This window comes from Ammospiza caudacuta, chromosome 2 (genome assembly GCF_027887145.1).
Source record: "Ammospiza caudacuta isolate bAmmCau1 chromosome 2, bAmmCau1.pri, whole genome shotgun sequence".
Classification (NCBI taxonomy): Eukaryota; Metazoa; Chordata; class Aves; order Passeriformes; family Passerellidae; genus Ammospiza; species Ammospiza caudacuta.
The window spans coordinates 87,770,734-87,788,424 of NC_080594.1; the positions used below are offsets into that span (position 1 = coordinate 87,770,734).

At 39.3% G+C, this 17,691-nt stretch overlaps 1 protein-coding gene across 2 annotated transcripts in view; it reads left to right on the forward strand.

The window, feature by feature from the left end:
- The window catches only part of SLC9A7 (solute carrier family 9 member A7), a 69,468-nt gene that overhangs the window by 48,456 nt on the left and 3,321 nt on the right, over positions 1-17,691 (forward strand). Inside the window, exons 13-16 of one of the 2 annotated variants that reach the window (XM_058824238.1) lie at positions 2,480-2,539; positions 7,012-7,075; positions 9,828-9,910; positions 13,085-13,190. In XM_058824238.1, coding sequence (XP_058680221.1) covers positions 2,480-2,539; positions 7,012-7,075; positions 9,828-9,910; positions 13,085-13,190 — 313 coding nt within the window. The remainder of the gene's footprint in view (positions 1-2,479; positions 2,540-7,011; positions 7,076-9,827; positions 9,911-13,084; positions 13,191-17,691) is intronic. The other variant, XM_058824246.1, reaches the window with a different exon arrangement.

Below are 17,691 nucleotides of genomic sequence, written 5' to 3' on the forward strand. Positions count from 1 at the left end.
GAGGCACATCCAACATTTGAGTGGTGAACAGTTACATTTTCTTAGTAGTAGATTTTTTTTTTTCTTAGAAACTAAAGCATGACCTAGATATTAAAAATATAGTCTCATCCTTTAAGACCTAAACAAAGAAACAATTTCCTGGCTGAAGCTTTAACAGTTTCAGCAAAGTTGAAAGCTGTGTAAATCAAAACCGCTGGCAAAATTCCTCTTTTCAAAAAAATAGCTGACTTCTTGTTTCATTTGTCTGTCACAGGGAAAAAAGGGAACTCCTAGCATTTGTATTGCAAAACAATGTGTTTTCCACTTTTGATTAGAGGTTAGTGACCTGGTTCTTTCATGTTCAATGAAGCAACACATAGATTAGTGCCTTCCTCTTCTTCATAACCTGCTGCAAATGCAGAAGTTATTGCTTATTTTAATGAAATCATTTCAGTTACACTTAGAAACCCTTTTATAAATCTCAAAGCATTGTACCTCACACTTTAATTTAGGTTTCTTTTTACCATAAAGCTAAAGCCTGTACAGACAATGCCAGCTTAGATATTTAGTGCCTTATGTCTCTGACTTTGCTTATACAATCTTTAATGAACTTTCTATTCAGTGATTTAAGAGGAAAATTAAAAAGAAATATGGAAACATTAACTCTCATCCAGCTTCTATGTGGGATGGTGGTAAAAGTGCTGGCTTGGTGGTTATTCTCCATTCTATCCCTCACTGCCTTCAGCCACTCTCTGCTGCCCTGAGGGCAGATGCACAGACACAGGGGCTGTCCTTTGCCCTCTGTTGTGGGCTTTGTCCTTGCCCATCCCTTTCTGTACTGTTTCTTCCACCTACCTTTCCCTAGTTTTTCTGTTCTTCTTCCTTTCCCAGTCTCTAGTTTTTCATCATCTGTCTTGAATCTCCCTTAACAGTGGGGCAGTGCAGCCTAGAGCCTCACCCCTCTGGGATTTTCCCTTAGCAGGAAAGAGATCACCTGTTCCTCTGGAAGTCTGGAAGTGAGCATGGGAGATGCTTCCTTTTCTCTCTTCTCATTCTCTGAAACACAGCAATTCAGATCACAGAGGAAAAGTGTGGGGAAGACACTGTGGGAGTTGGGTGAGACACATCTAGAGCACATAGATGACATGAGCTGAACTGCCAAGCTCTGGCAAACCTTGGCCAGACAATGACTTTGTCTTGATTAGGTGAAGTAAACAAATACCCAAAGGCATCCTATGAACAACCTGAGACAACTTCTCCTAATTCCAGAGTTTTTTTGGAACTGGATTTTAATTTTTTTAAACATGATGATGGGAGTTCTCTTCTTTCTCAGCCATCTTCTGAGAAACTGTTGAACTCTTCAAAAATAGCTAAAATTTTCCAAAAATGCTGTACTCATTACAGACATCTGGGAAAACTTTAGTATACTAACTTGGCAAAGATACAGGAAAGAGAAAGAAGTCATAGAAGGGAAGTTATTGGGCAGTTTTTAATTTTAGTTTTTGCTGTACATGCAGAACCATCTCTGTGATGGCCTTGGGGAACAGAGTACTCTGACCTGGAGTGTATGTTGGCCTGGGAAAAGAGCTATTGAACCTGGAATCCAAATCAAAGCTGTCTCAAGTCTGGTATTTGCCTCAATATTCAAGGATTAGATGAGTACATGCCTTTTGTATCACAAGCTATGGCCTTAAATATTTGGTTAGTCAAGATGTCAGCCTGCAACCAGGGTGTGTACACCTGCTTTTTCTGAAGTGAGGTCTCTGTGGATTTCTGATCATCTGGGCTTTTATTTCACATAAGCAATGTATAGTTCATGACACATGCCTTCATGGGAAAATATGGGGGGGAAAACGCCCACAGGCTGCTAAGGAATGTATGTGAAAAATACTGGAAACCAAACCTGCTTTCATTTGCACCTAAAAGAACCCCCAGAAACAGAACTGAAAAAGGCAAAGCAATGAGTAAAACCAGACTCTGCTATGACTGGAGATTAAATCAAAAACCGATAATCAATTTTTAGTTGAAGCAATGGAATGATTTAGGGCTCGTTACCAGTTGATTTGGAGTACTGGTGACCCCTCTCACACACGTACAGCTTCCCATGATCACTTCCTGTGATGTCTCTCTCTTTCAGACCATGTGCAGGTCTGAAGTAGTAGAAATTGTCATAGATTGGCTCTGTCTGTGTGCAGCACCAAAGAGAGCTACTGAATCTGGTTTTCTGGGGGATGTAGTCTGTCACTAATACAGATTAATACAGGATCTGAATGTATGAAGAATATTACTGAATATGTCAATCACAAATTACTGCTATTGCTAATTTTTGGGTTTTGGTCACTTTGTCATTGCTCTGCCATTGTTTTTCATGTATGTTTTGTCTTTTTTGATTGGGTATGGAATTTTTTTTCGTTGGTTTGCTTTGTTTTGCTAAGAGGTCTGTAGAACCCCCATCTCATGAGCATTTTGTTACTCACATTGCATTCTTGTACTGTACCAGAGTTGGTGACCATGTTCCATCGGTGGAAGAGATGAGTGAAAGCCACTGGCTGTATTTCAGGTGATACTGTGCTTTTCTTGATACCACATTAACCTGGTGCTTGACTCTTTTCATCTTTGTAACACCGAGTGTTTGCTCTTTTTCTATACTGGGGCATGCTGCTGCTGCTTCTTTTCTGAGAGTACTAGAGGTGTTCCTCAACTCTGAGTCTATTCACTTGTTCTGAGCTGTGAGAGTGTGGATCACGCATCATGTCCAAAAAATGAAACTATAAAACACATTCTTTCACTCTGTATAGATATTTAATAAAGCAAAACTCGAATCTCTGACCTTGGAAAACTTGAGAGCTGAAAAAGATTATAAGATCAAATAGTGGATTTGATCTTATGATCTTTAATCACAAAGGCATTCTTAAGCATTGCTTGGGATTATTTTGTGTAACTCTTTAGGTTGGAAGGAACTTCAAAAGTGATTTAGCCCAGCCTTTTTGGGGATATATTTTTAAAAACAGAGAGATATCAACTAGAGAAGACTAGGATTCTGGTATGGTGTTTTTAGAACAGATAAATGGTTAGAGAGAGAATTTAAAATAAGATAAATCTCCAACTGACATCTATAGGCAATGTATATGTGTGTGTGTGCATATAAAAACATACAAAATATTTATGCAAAGAAAGTCCTTTGGGATGGGGCAATGAAAGGTTTTCATGTACCTTGTCTCACTTGACTATTTCCAGCAAACCACTAGATGTGCCAGAGATGCAATGTGTTAGTTTGTACAGACAATCTGAGAACTATTATCTATTACAGTCATTCTTGGCTGTAGTAACTACACATGCTAAATCTCATAATGCCTGCTATTTCAGTAACTTGTCATCCATGTGTTGTAGGGCCCTGGAAAAGTTTCTGAAGTATCAGAAGAAATCATTCCACCCATTTAAAGATGATGCAGCAGAGAACTTGATGTAGTTCTGTATGCCTTTTTATCATTCATTTCCATCCACTTAGCTCAGTTTTGTGTGTGAACCACTTTCTCCCACACTGTTTAAATTACTGAATTTTACATGAGCTTAATGCTTTGAGAGATCAAATCTGAGTAGCTCCTCTCCTACATGTGGTGTTGGAGTTGTAGCTGTAGGATAAAGACCAAGAAGTCCAGGAGTCAGTTAAGGGCAGAAATGCTGTGTTTGGTGTTGACATTAGGAGCTCAAGACTAGTCCCTTTGCTGTTACAGAGATCTTAAGGCATGAAAAGCCTCTTTTGCCTTAAAAAGACATCTTCATTAGGGAGGAGTGAAGAAATACCTTTAAATTGGAATAATTTTACTATAGCATACTCTTGTCTACAGATTCTAATGGCCTTCCCAAGGCTGAAATAAAGGTGTCTGAATTTTACTTACTAGTAATTTCTGTACTGAAGGAATAAGGTGTCTATCAGATACCAAAGCTATTCCAATGGGGGAAATAAATGGATTTTTCAGCTATTTTGAAACATATATTCATTGTTACAGCTGAAAGACTGCTCATATTTTTCATCTGAAATCTCCTTTTTAAGAGTTACTATCTGTACAGCCTTGGGAATCCCCACAAGCCTTGAGCAAGGCTGCCTCCGACCTCTGGGAGGGGATCTGTGTAAATCCATCCAATAACAGTTTAATTTATAAAGCAGGTTCAATAAATGAGAGCTGATATTGACCTTTGCAGCACATGTAATTGACAGGAAGCTTTTAAAATATATTAAGCATATGAAATGGATTTTTTTTCTTCAGCATAAGAAGAAAATCAATGTTGAAGACATACATGCATCAGCCTAACTTGTACTTTTAATTATTGAAGTAGTTAAGCAAAGATGAAGTAACTGAGTGCTTTCTGTGCTTCTTTTTACTGTAAAGGAGGTTGGGACAGACTCGACTGGGTTTTGGTATTGTCTTGTTTCAGGTGATAAAAGTGATACTTCCTTAGAATTCTAGTTGCAGGCTGGGCCTGCGAAAAAAATTATGCTTGTCATAAGATAAGAGTATTTATCCTTGGAACTTAAAAAGGCAGGCTTGCTACCAAAAAGTTAAGCTTCCTATACAGTTGATGCTAGAATAGAGGATAAAAGCATATTGTTTGAAAGATACGAAAAGTAATTGTGAGAATTCAAAATGGAAATGTATTTGGTGTTAATCTCTGAACTGAAGAACAGACTTTGAGAGTAATTTTTTTCTTTTTAAAATGTGATTTATGGAAAATAATTATGTATAAATATTCAAAATATACATTCATTTGAAGAATAACTTTGGAAAAAGGTTAAATGGAAAAGTCTGTGTGGATATACTATTTCAATATTGAAAGGAACATTTGTGGTATGATTTTTTTTCCCTAAAATTTGAACAATTTTACTATAGAAAAGGTTTTTTTGCCTCTTCAACAGTAAACCCAAATTCTGATATGTGATATACTATGACTTTTCACTGAACAGTATTTTTATCCTCTTTTGGTCTTCCATTAAGCCCCATTCCCCTGCCTAAGGGCAGTTAAAATTCTCAAAACAAGTGCACAACCCTGTAAGTCAAGTAAAAGCTGAGACACTGAATTGTTTGGTTTTCTTATGTACTGTGAAGTGAATAGGTGGCCCAGGGAGTAAAAACTATTTGGGGAATGCGAGCTATGTTCATCTTTTGGAACAAAATTCTTGAACTCCCCATTCACAGTGTCAGCTATGCAGCCAACCTGAGCCTGGTTGCTTTGCACAGCACATTGAACCTTCCCCCATGTGCAGTTCGGAAAGCCACAAGTATTTTTCTTTTATTTTCATGTGTGCTTATGAAGGAATGCATACTCTTGTGTATATACATATATTTCTTTACTGAGTTGGTTTCCTGATGTTGTTTGTCACCTTTCTGCATTAGAACCCAGTTTCCCTGCCAAAACCTGTTCTTGTGCAGTGATAGCCAAGGCAGTAACACCTCAGTCCTTGTGAGCTCTCAGAGCTCTTGTGTGTGGTGTTTTATTTTAGCATGTGTTACAATCCAGTACTCAATCTGTCTATCCAGTGTTCTCCTAAACTGGTGAAGTTTTCCGTTCTGGTTTTCAGAGGCCGGTCAGTGCCAAGGAATTTGCAGGCCAAATGTGCCTAAAGTTTGAGATGACTGATATGGAAAAAGGAAGTAATGAGGAAAGAACAAGATGCTTAGAAAAAAAGAAAGAAATCCAAGCAAAGGACTGTGTCAGCACTAGTTTTGTATGAGGCTGCTGCAGAGCAGCCTTCTGGATTTTCTCTGAACTACATTAATTCATGTGAGGCCTTGAGATGGCTGTGAGTCCACAAGGATGACTTAAAACATTTCTTCCATTGTTCTATCAAAGATGCTGCCCTGGAAGCTATTTGAAAGTGTTCTTTTTTTATTTGATCTAAGCATGATGTCCCTGGGACCAACCAATCATATGGAACCAGCAAGGTTCTCTTGGCTTCTGGTGATTCTTGGGCTGCTGCATAAACACCATGGCTATAAAATTATTAGCTGACAAAAAGTCCAAGTAACAAGGACATTGCACCAAACCAGCTCAGTCCCTTCCAAAAGAGTAGAGGTGACAATGTTAACAAAATCTTATTGTCTGAAATGGCTGTGTTTCCCCACACTTACTATGTGGCATGGTGGGACTAAAACACAACACATTTGAGACTGAGAATCTTATCTGACTTTTAAGGTTGGAGGTTTAGGTTCTACAGGAAATGACAGAGATCAGGATATGAATAGGGTATAAAATAGACAAGTCCAGTGTACCCCCAAACCAGACCAGAAAAACTGATCATAATTACAAGGATTAAATGCCAATTTTGGATAGGAGCCCTATTTGCAAGGATGATTCAACAATAAGATGCTTTTAACTATTCAAAAGTGAGTAGACAGTTTCTTCTTAACATATTATCTGTCAACCCCCTCATTACACAAACCCTTCCTCACTCAGATGGGAGGCTGGACTACAGGCCACATGCTAGTCCACTGTGGCTGTGTTAAGTGAATGAAACTTGCAGCAAATTAATGTTGTGACCTTTTAGAATTTTTTTGTTTTTGCTTCCCATAGTGCTTTAAAACATGGAGTGTGTGTGTCTTTTTAAAATCTTGTATTACAGTCATTCACAGATTTATCTGGCAGCTATTTGCTGGGGAAATATTTAGGCTGGGCTTAATCCTTAGTTTCTGTTTTCTTCCTGCTGGATATAAGGGATACTCTCCACTGAAGAGGATGCCATCCACTTTTTAAGGCAAAAATAGTATTTTCAATTGTTCTAAAAAAATTGGCAACAAAGGTAAGCAGTAGAAGTTAATGCTGAGTTAAAGCGGTTTCTTGAGTGCAAACATATCTCATTTATAACTGTGTAACTGCAGATGAGTAATGGACAGCTCTTCCTCAATCTATTCATATAACTTCTCTGATGCAGCTTTGCTGGATGCTTAAAGTGCTTTTAAAATGCATTCTGCCAAACTTACAGCTTTTGCAACCCTCAGTAACACCACTTGCTTTGTTTTCCTAATGTTTCTGTAGGGTTGGAGTTGACCCAGATCAGGATCCTCCACCTACTAATGACAGCTTTCAAGTCTTACAAGGAGTAAGTAATTACATAACTTCTCTATTAGGCTGATCTTATTTTATAACTAAGAAAATAGAAAACTGCAGAAGTTGTATGCATGGGTAAAACCTTTCTGTCCTAGCTGGCAAGTCAGTAGGGGATTTTGCTTTGTAACATTCAAGTAATACCCACTGAAAAACATTCAGTGATTTTGGGTGTAACGCTGTCATGGTCACATTTTTGTGTATATGTGGGGCATCACAAACCTCCCCAAATTTACTAATACACTGTATAACAATGCACTTTCCTCTTCCCCCACCTACCCAACATGCTTGCTCTTAGCATGCTACTGCACAAATAGTTCTTCTCAGTTCAGAGGTAATACTCTTGGCTCCTCTTCCTTAACTGATACCAAATTTTAGCCCTTGGGTTTGGTTAGGATCCAAGATTAAGTTTGCTAATCTGATTTTGACTCTTGTATACCAAACCACATGCCAGCTGGATCCTGCCTGGACTACCCATCACCTGGGTGAAGCAGGAGGAGCACGGGCAAATTGCCATTTGTATTCAGCAAACTGTGGCTGTGAATCTTCAGGGAAGCTTTCCATGCATCAGTACCAACCCAAGAGTTTACCTTTTTTTCCCCTGAAATATGCTATTGGCATAGATCATTGGAAGAATGTTGCTCATGGCAGAATTTGCAGTTTTGCTCATCTATAAACTAGAGTTGATTCAACGGAGGAACGAAAGGTCTGGAAAAAACCAAAACAACTCAAAAATTCCTCAGGCTTAACTGAGGGAGTTTCCTCTGTCCAGATCTTAGTTTCCACTCATCCAGAGTTCTGCTTGACACTGATAGATCAGCAGCACAGCTGTTTGCTTTTGTAGGAACCTACTTGAGCAAGGCAACTTTGGATCTGGAGGATGCTTAGGGAACAAGTGTTGTATGATGATGCTGGTGTTCACGCTTGTCAGAGATAGATGAATGTATTTGGGATTAGCTTTTTTCATAGTGGGGTTTCTCCTGCCTTGGGTTTTGTTTGGATTTTTTGGTGGTTTTGTTTTGTTTTGTTTTGTTTTTTTGGTGGATTTTTATTGTTGGGATTTGGGGTTTTTTTGGCAGTTTTTTTGTGGGCTCTTTTGTTTGTTTTGTTTTTGGTGGGGTTTTGTTGTTGTTTGTTTGGGTTTGGGGGTTTTTTTGTGGGCTTTTTTTGTTTGTTTTGGTTTTTTTCTTGTTGGTTGGTTGTGGGGGTTTTGGTGGTTGTTGTTTTTTTTTTTTTTTTTCCCCCAATCCTTTCATTTCTTTTCCTGGTGCATGTTGCACAGGTAAGAGATACTTGCTCAGGAAGCACCTCTCTCATTTCAGACACTTCACTTGACATCTTTATGTTCTTTGTGAAAGTCTGTGTCCAGCACACAAAATAAATGCTGAAATAGTGGAGCTGGCTACAAGTAAGGGTGAACTTTGTTTTGTAACCATCTGGAAGTAACCAGAAGTCCAGGCCTCAAAAGAGCTTTTACAGTGAAGGCCACAGTTATTGCACATAACCAAGGTTAGGAAGTGGTACTGTGGAAAGATGGCTTTGGCCAGTTCAGACTGAGCTTGTCCTCAGTAACTGAGGGATTGCTATAATGGGAACAGAACGTGGGTATTCTGTTCTCATTCAGTGTCTGCTGTGGAAATATCATGTTTGCTTTTTCCCATGCAAACATAAAGAACTTACCCATTTGTTTCCCTCTTTTGCTGTGCATTGCGTTGCTAATGTAGTTCATTAGTCAGTTCCCTTTGGATTCATCTTTCTCTCACCAAGCCAAGATTAGCAGTATGTCACAGTTAAAGAAAATATATCATTTGGGAAGGGGAGGGAGTGAAAATGTTTTAGGTTTAACTCTTGGTGGATCGTGGCTTTTTGCAGGTCAGAAGTACACAGTGTAATCCTGTCTTGTTCTTTTCCAGTAGTTTGGAAGATGATTCATACAAGGCATTCATTTGTTTTCCTGTGTTTAACTCTGGCCTCTGGCCACAAACAACCCCTTGCCCCCCATCCAAACAACAAACAACAAAACAAAAACACAAAGCAAAACACTCAAACCCTAAACAGTAACAAAAGTAAAAACAAATGCAGCTGCAGAGCAGCTGGTGTGATGATTTGCAGCACTGTTAGTTAAGAGATTATATTTAACTCTGTTAGCCCTTTCAAGGTTGATCCAGCATTTCTGAGATTTGCATGACGTCCCTAAATTGTAATCTTTGTATGGATTCTCTGTTAAGAACATTTCTTTTAAATGTGATATATTTCATCAGGTTTCTGAGAATTTATCAGATACTGTGATTTCCCTTGTTTTTCCAAAGAAGCAGCATGCTTAAGAAAAAAACCATCAAACCTAGAGTTAGATCTAGACCTAGAATTAAGGAAGCCAAGCAAGCAATGAATAGAATCAGTCTTGGACTATCACAAGGCTTATTTGTCAGTTTGGAAGTTAATTCTCTATCTGTTACTAGACTAACAGTGAGATAAGGTTTTGGGCTCCAGGGAACTTGGTGGCAGAGGAGTTGTTAAAGTAACATGAGTGCAGTGAAGACAGGCTGGTTCTCTGCAGTCGTTTCTGGTCTTTCTAGGGAAAGTAAACTCAGTACAAGCAAGTCTCTAAGCAGCTTTCTTCTGCATTTCAAGTACATATTGAATTTGGCCTCTTTTTTTGACAGAACATCACATTATAAATTATTGGAGTGTATAGTTCTGCGTTTTTCTGCCTGAAGTAATTGAAAATGTTTTTATCTTACTTTTAGGATGGCCAAGATTCGGCGCGAAGGAACAGGACGAAGCAGGAAAGCGCTTGGCTCTTCAGGCTGTGGTACAGCTTTGATCATAAGTATCCTTTTGAAAACACAGCTTAGTTTCCAGGCATGAAATGATCACTTTTTCACTTTCCATGTACCCATATGTAGCCCTAAGCACTTGATCTTTCTCCTGTTTGACTCTCTCAAGTATTTGACAGGCTCAAGACACAGAACTGAAGCTTGAATTCACTGGCTCAGCAGTCCGACCTTTCATTTCCCTAATGCAGCGTGTGTGACACTTGCTGGAGGACAGAAACCAGCCAGAGAGGAAGTACCTACCTAAACAATGAGACAGACAATTAACTATTTCAGGTCTTCTGATTTGTTCTATTAATCTGTGCTTATTTTCAATGATGCTAATAGTACAAAGTAGGTTTCCAGTTCATTATACAGATCTAAGCCTCAACTCTTTGCTCTGCAGAGCCATCTGCTTTTGTGATGAGGTCCCAAAATCTGTGGTTGATTCCTAAAGAGGAAGTTCTGGAACTAAAAATCTGCATGAGATCCAGCTGATCTCCTTAAGTATATCCAGAAGGTACTATGGGTATTAAAGCAGAGTGTCTCTGAGTGTATACAGTACTGTACAACCTTTCTGAAGCTATTATTATACTGTTTAGATCACCTTGTTTAAGATTCTGAGAAACTTTTGTGTAGCTGTCCTGTATTTCATGCTTATGGTTTTGGGGTTCTTTTAATCTACTTAACTTAATCAGTATAATATTAATTATGACACAATAAGTATGTCACAGCTGCTCCTCCTTAACAGCTTAGAGTCACTTAGCAGAAAATGCAAAGATAATCTTGTGGCCATGGCAAGTCACACCTAGAAACCCAGAGAAATTTCAATACTGAATTCCTAGTAATTTCTGGGGCAGCTAAATATACACACTGACCAGAGATAGGGCCTTAATGTTCTTGTGAGTCTTTTCCCTGCTGTCAATGCCTTTGACTGATGAGAGATTTCTGGGCTGGTTGGAGCATGGTAGTTTCCTTCCATGCCTTGTGCAGAAGGCTTTCACACCCAGGCAAACCTAGCTAACAGTTTGAAAATGTTTGGGTCTAATAGCACTTGCATCTTTGGGATAAAATCTGTTTGTGACCAATGCTTTCAGATGCAGTAGTACTGACCCAAGGCACAGAAGGGAGTGTATGTGCTATTTTAAATATTCATAAATGTTTGTAATTCCAAGTTAACTCTTCAAAATCTGGTGACTGGCCTCAAAGTACCTCAAGGTCAATTTTTATTATATAAAAAAAAAGCAAACCAAAAAAACCAACAGAGAGACTTTGGTGTTAAAATCATGAACGGATCTGGCTGTGGCTGACTGCTTCTTTTTTGTCTTTTTAAGAAGGGAGCAGAGATCTCCTCTTCCCCTGCCTTTACAAAAGGGATGTGCCTGATGAAAGGAGTAGTTGGCAATGCTGACTTCCCTCAGCTGATGCTTGCAGAGAGAACAGTCCCTCCCTAGCAGCTGCAGCAAAGGCGGGGGGAGTGCCTGGAGAAGATTACAGCATAACTACCTGCTTCACAGAAACTTAAAGGGTCCTGACAGCGCATTCCCTTTCTTTTTCCAATAGTGACTAGCAATACTTAGGAAAAGTTAAAAGTTTCTGTGAAGTTTGTGCCAAGGAAACTGACATTGAGAGGCAGAACTGTCTTACTGTATGTAGAAGTAAAAGTCTGCTCCTTCTGTTGGAAGGAGGCATTCAGACAAGCATTGGTACAGATGGGATGATCTTTAGAATTGCCACCTCTATATCCATGGCTAAATGTTTGGGGGTTTTTTTTGCTGGTGCATTCACTTTGTTTCTGGGTAGAAAGGCATATTGTCTCACAATTCACTCTTTGCAAGACAGCTTAACTTGAAAAATATGTAAGTGACAGAAAAGTGTGCTCCAGAGCTCACTATTGCCTGCAGAGCTCTGTACACATGGGTGAGTGGGAACTTCACTCCTGTGGAATGCAGAGTTCACTTCATGTTGTGGGCTGTTCCCTGGGTTCACCCACAACTGTTAAACATGGAGAAAAGTGCAACTTTGATGAAGCAGCAGATGTCTTCAACGGGGCTTGTTTTTTCATGGCTGAGTTGCTGCCTGTCTGGCACAGGGCAGGATGGAGCCTGGGTTAGAGCAAGGGCAGAGCTTGCTTCTTTCCAGGAATGGGTGTAACCACACTGTTAGGGAAAGAGGAAAGGAGGAAACATTACTCTGCTGGACTAAACAGCTATGCCAGACTCTGCTAAAGGGAAGGGATAGCTCTCTCCTAAAACAGCCCCCTTTTAACCCCCTCTTTACCCTAAGCATCTTAATGGGTTGGGAGGAAAACGGTTGTATTTCCAAATGGACTTGATCCTCTTTGTGCTGAGAGGCCTAAGAAAGTAACTAGAATACCTGCAACTTATATATTTGAATTTAAAATAAAATTGATTGATTCATGTGCTAGTCAAGATTCTGCTTTTTAACAGAAACACATATTTTAACTCTTGGGTATTTTTTTCAGGCAAATCATCAGTGTGGAGTATTCATGTGAAAAGTGTGGATTTATCAGGGCACAGACCATAAAATAGGGGTAAAGACACTTTCCTGTCCCATGCCCATGTCCCCTCAGTGTCATCTAGGTAGCACTGCTTTCCTTTGACACTGTGGTAGATGGTTCATACAGTTTTCCCTTTGCCTGTCTCGCTCCACGTGGTAAATATTCGTGCACTGCAGAAATGTCTGTGAGCATTGCCAGGGTAATACCTCTGGTTGCACCTCTGGCTCAGTAACCAGCAGATCAAGTGGCTATATTGCTTTGAGGATGTTGAATGAACAGAATTTCTGTATCTCCCTATATTGCGCCATGCAGGAATGTCAACTTGCTGCCTATAGCTTGCAACCTTGACACCATGCTCCCATCTTCAGAGCAGAAATACCCTTGGACCTTTCAACACTAAAGCACCTTTGGTTTCTCCTTTTTACTTGAGAGCACAGAACCTAGAAACTCTTTGAAACTTGTAAAAAGAAAGTTACCTTGTGGTCCTTGCAGAAGATTAGTGAGTAAAGAAACTGCCCTTGAAACAACCAAGGGGAAAATGTTGGGAGGGTGTTTTACGTAGAATTATTGGATATCACAGTTGAAAGGCAGAACCACATTTATGCACAATTGTCTCTTTATTTTCAGTAGTGGTTTTTGAGCATTGGTGTGTTTTCCTTAACTACTGAAGTTATTTAAAGCCAATTCTCACTCACAGTGGCCCTCCACTGACCACAACGCTGCCCAGCTGGTGTGGCCTGATTGCCCGCTGTCTGACAAGTCCCCAGGTCTATGATGTAAGTAGAACAATTCAATGCCTCTTGTTTTGGTTTTTTAATGTATTAAACTTGAGGAAATAGATGTTTTTTTCTTTTTAGGTAGTGTCCAGGTTTCAGCTGGTCTGATAGACATACTGCAAGAAGGTCCTGGTTTTCCTAGGCAGAAAGATTTAAGATTGTCTCCCCTGAGTCAAAAGCTTCTGGTGTTTGAGATCAGGAATTATCTTACTGTTCAAATACTACATTAGAAAAATAACATTTAAGGATATGGGGAAATTACATGCCTAGTCAATAACCCAGTTCAGTGAATCACTTCAAAATATTCAGTCCCTTCTCAAGGCTTTTGGACAAGATTCTTTGCCTGTTACTGCTAAACTTCAAGGTCTCCTTAGAGATGTCACTGACACATTTACCCAGCTGGAAAAAACCTGGTAGTGCTTCCCTTCATTGTTTCCACTGCAAAATTTGAGATCAGATTTCAGAAACTGTTAATCAGTTACTTATCTCAGTCTAGAAGGTCACCATGATGTCTTTACAGCCGTGTCTTGCAATAATTAGTGCTCTGTTCTCATATTACTCTTGTAGGATCCTGATACTTCTTATCTGTACAGTGCTTCTGAAATCGACAACCTTTCATGAGCTCTTGTAAATAAAGCCATATTACTGTGTGGGACATCTCAAATTTGCAGGTTCTCTGGGATATTAATATCTCTATGCTCAAATAGTCTTGGACCAGTTGTCTATTCATCATTTCCTAAAAATTACAAATTCTAATTGCAACTTTGAAATCTTCCCCACATTTCTTTCTGGATATCATTAGCATCTTACTTGTACCTGATAGAAAAATATCCAAGAACGTTGAGGTACCTGTTGCCCATTTGGAACTACAGTAATGCAAGAAATTGACCTAGTTCCCATCTTTGCAATGGCACTGGAGGTCTGGAAGGATTGGAAGGCATCCATCAGACCAATTAGCCCTTGTGCACTACCCATATGTCTGCCTTTTTATGATCTTATGGGAGTAATTGTCCAGTAACTGAGGATCTAACCAGAATGAACATGCAAGTTTGATTCTCATTTTCTCTTATAGTTGGCTCTTTTTCTTCTTTTTTTTTTTTTTCTCATTACTCATCATTGTTGGCTGCCACCAGATGTGGGAACTTGGTATGATACACACAGGCTCTGTGATACACACAGGACATTAACTTCATTAAAAATGCTTGTTAGGTTATATACTTTGTTAAGGTGTACAATATGGAACTTTCCTATTGTATTCTCTTTCCTGTTCCTATTTCAGTGCAGTGCTGCAATTGTCTTAGGAAAGAATATGATTTTGAAGTTTTATTTCTAGCTTCTTTTCAAGATTTCTGAGCCATGCAGTTGCTTTTTGTTTCTTTATATGGCTGACTTTGCCACAGCACTTGGCTTTGACATTTCATTACTGGTTAATAAGCTGTGGAATCTTTTTGCCTTTCTATTAAATGCAGGTGAAGCAACAGAGACAGACATGTCTTTGTGGGGACAGAAACTACTTGGAATAGTGCATTTGTGAGGTATTTTCAAGAAGATTAAATGGCACACCTGTGAGAATTAAAGACTGAAGATTGTCAGTTAAACAAGAAAAATCAAAAGTCTGTAAATGCTTAATAAAGTATAGCATAGCTGTAAAATATTTTTCCCAAACAAGTGTTACATCCTGGATCTCATAACATGTGCATGACTGAGTTATGATATCTATACAGAGAAGAAAGCAGTAAGTATGTGGCTATGCTGACTGTATATTTGTAGATTGTTTTTAGCTTTTGTTGTTTCAGTTTTTTTTTTTTCTTCTCTGACTTCATCACAACCTTACTTAGAATTCACTCTCTCTTCCACAAGTGGGAGTAGGTCTTTTTAATTAAATGCCAAAGGGGGGTTCAAAAGTCTGAAAGTCAAATAATCCTCCAGTGCAGCCCACCCACAACTTATTCCTCAGCATGAGATCGTGTCCTCTAAGCCTCAATTTGCATGGAGAATGTGCAGGGCTCTGAGTCAGCCCACAGGGGTGAGGTACAGTGGATTTTTTCCAGAGATGATGTTACTGTTCCTTGCTGACATTCTCCCACTGCTTTAAGGCTGTGCCACTGGGCTGTTTCCAACCCAGACAGACAAGCTGGAATTTAAAGCACGAAAAAGTGCTGCAGTTAGCAGTTTAAATTTTGGAATTTATCATTTTAATCACTTTTTTTTTTCTTCTGGTGTTATCTTCAGTGCATGACCAAACTGATGTAGGTCAGTTATTTTGAACGTAGGTCATTTTCTTTTGAAATGTCCTTTGAAACTTTTAGTAATTTTCTGTTCTATCAGTCATTTATTCCAAGTGAAATAAGTCTTCCTGGGGATACTTTGTTGTTGTAGTTTGTTTGTTTCGGGGCTCTTGCACACTTTAAAAAAAGTATTTCTTGCACATACACAGTATGACAACTTGATATGAAACTAGAAAGAATGGAAGTAATTTATAAATATGCAAGCCCAGTGAAGAAACTTGATTGCAATCTTTGGAGGAGATAACTCAAAATGGAGAGGAAAACTGTTCAGCCAGGCTTCCCCCTTCGCCCTCCTTAGTGGTTCTAGCTTCACAGCAAAAATTACTTTGTTTCCTTGGTGAATTTAAATTCAGCCGAGAAAGAGAGAAATTAAAGGGACCATCAGGTTTAAGTTTGAATATATTTTGCATACATGCTTTCATTTTGGAGCCACAGGATAAGTAACTTCTAATGCAAGTTTTGTTATCTGTGGTGCCTGTGTTTTGTTCAGCACCAGCATTTGTGATGCCAGCTTTTTGCACATGCATCATACTTTGCTTGTGCTTTTTTTTACATTGTCTTAGGAGGCAATAAAGACTGGCTTTGTGAGCAGTAACTCAATTTAAATAAGCTTTTATAACAAAAAACATCTCCAGCATGTATTCTTAGGAGCAGGGACAGCTTCTACCACAAAGAGGACAGTCTGCAGAGAGGTCCCTCAAGGTTATGGTCAGCGCATCAAAGCAGAATTCAGGCTTCTGCAGACTTGGATTCAGGTCTTTAGCCATTCTAGTGTGTCAGTTTCAGTAGTGTTGTTCAGACCTGTGTTTTCTGAGTGAATTGAAGCTTTTCCTACAGAACCTTAGGGGATTGCAGAGGCCTGTTCAGGGTTATTCTTGGGAGTATTTCAAGTCTCTGTGGATCTATTTGGATACATTTCCTGTCTTTCTTGAACGAATTGTTCATGCTGCATGAAACACGATAAGTTTATTCACTCATCCTCTTTGTTTGCAAACATAGTAAAACATGAGATTTTTCATGGGTGTTCTCAATATAGGAAATAAAATCCATGCTGTTTGCACTACTATTCAGAATGGGAATAAGTAAGACGACCTTGGCTCGTACAAGGCGATGTTTGTTCACTACCTTGAGAGAAAGCTCAGTGTTTTCTCTGGAACTGATCATGTTTAGGTACATGTAAGTGCAGCCTGGGACAAACCAAGAAAGACTGAGTCAGGACTTGCCATACAGTATAAAGCCTGTGACTCTCTCTTTCAGTATCACATATCCAGGAGCTCCTCAGCCCTTTGGAGAAGCTCAAGTGTAGTGTGGTCTTACAATTTCTTATCTGCATTGTGGAGACAGGAGGTGCTTTGGGAGCTTGCTGCAGCCACTTCACATGTGGGCTGGTACAGCAATACCTTCTGGTGCTCTGCTAGCTCTGCCTTCCCCTCCTTGGTGCCTCTCCAAGGGCAAAAACCATGAAGGGGAACGTGTGATAGACCTTAGCAGCTTCTTTGACTTTTTAAAACATAATCAGTCAACAGTAACAGATTTCCTTCTTCTTACTCATTTTTCTGATTTTTCATCCTTATTTGAATGCCTCTTCTTCAAAACAATATATCTACAGATACCAGATTTTCGTAAACTGATTGTTTTGTGACCCTTTTAATAATTTTGGTCTTGTTCCTCAGACTTTTTTTTTTACAACTAAAAGATTGCAAAGGCTATTTATGCCAATTATAGCTGAACCCCTTCATTTCTCCCTTTTTTTCCTATTTAAGATGGTGCCAGTAGGTCAGTGTTTTCTCTGTGATCAAAAAGCAAGTGTCCTAACCCGTATTTGCTCTTTGAGAACAGTGTGCTATCAGACTAACCCTGTCACCAAAAAGCAATGATAAATTTGGATGCCATAAAGGTTCTAAGAAATTAGCATTCCTTCGAAGTAGAGCTTGTCTTGCACCCAACACTGAACTGCACCATTTCTTTCGTTGATTTTGGCAAACTCCTGACACCTCTTCTAGTTCTTGTTAGTTATATATTCTGTATCATCTAGAGGCTTCTGCTGCTTCATTTTGTCTGATTATCTTTCTGACATAATGACAGGAAGCTTTCCCGGGAAGTTTTATTTAGCCAGGAGCTGCATTTTTCATCACGGACAGGTTAATCAGCATTTTCCATCTCCAGTGCCCTGAACTCCTGTTCTGCAGTGGAGGCAGAGCTTTCTGTTCACG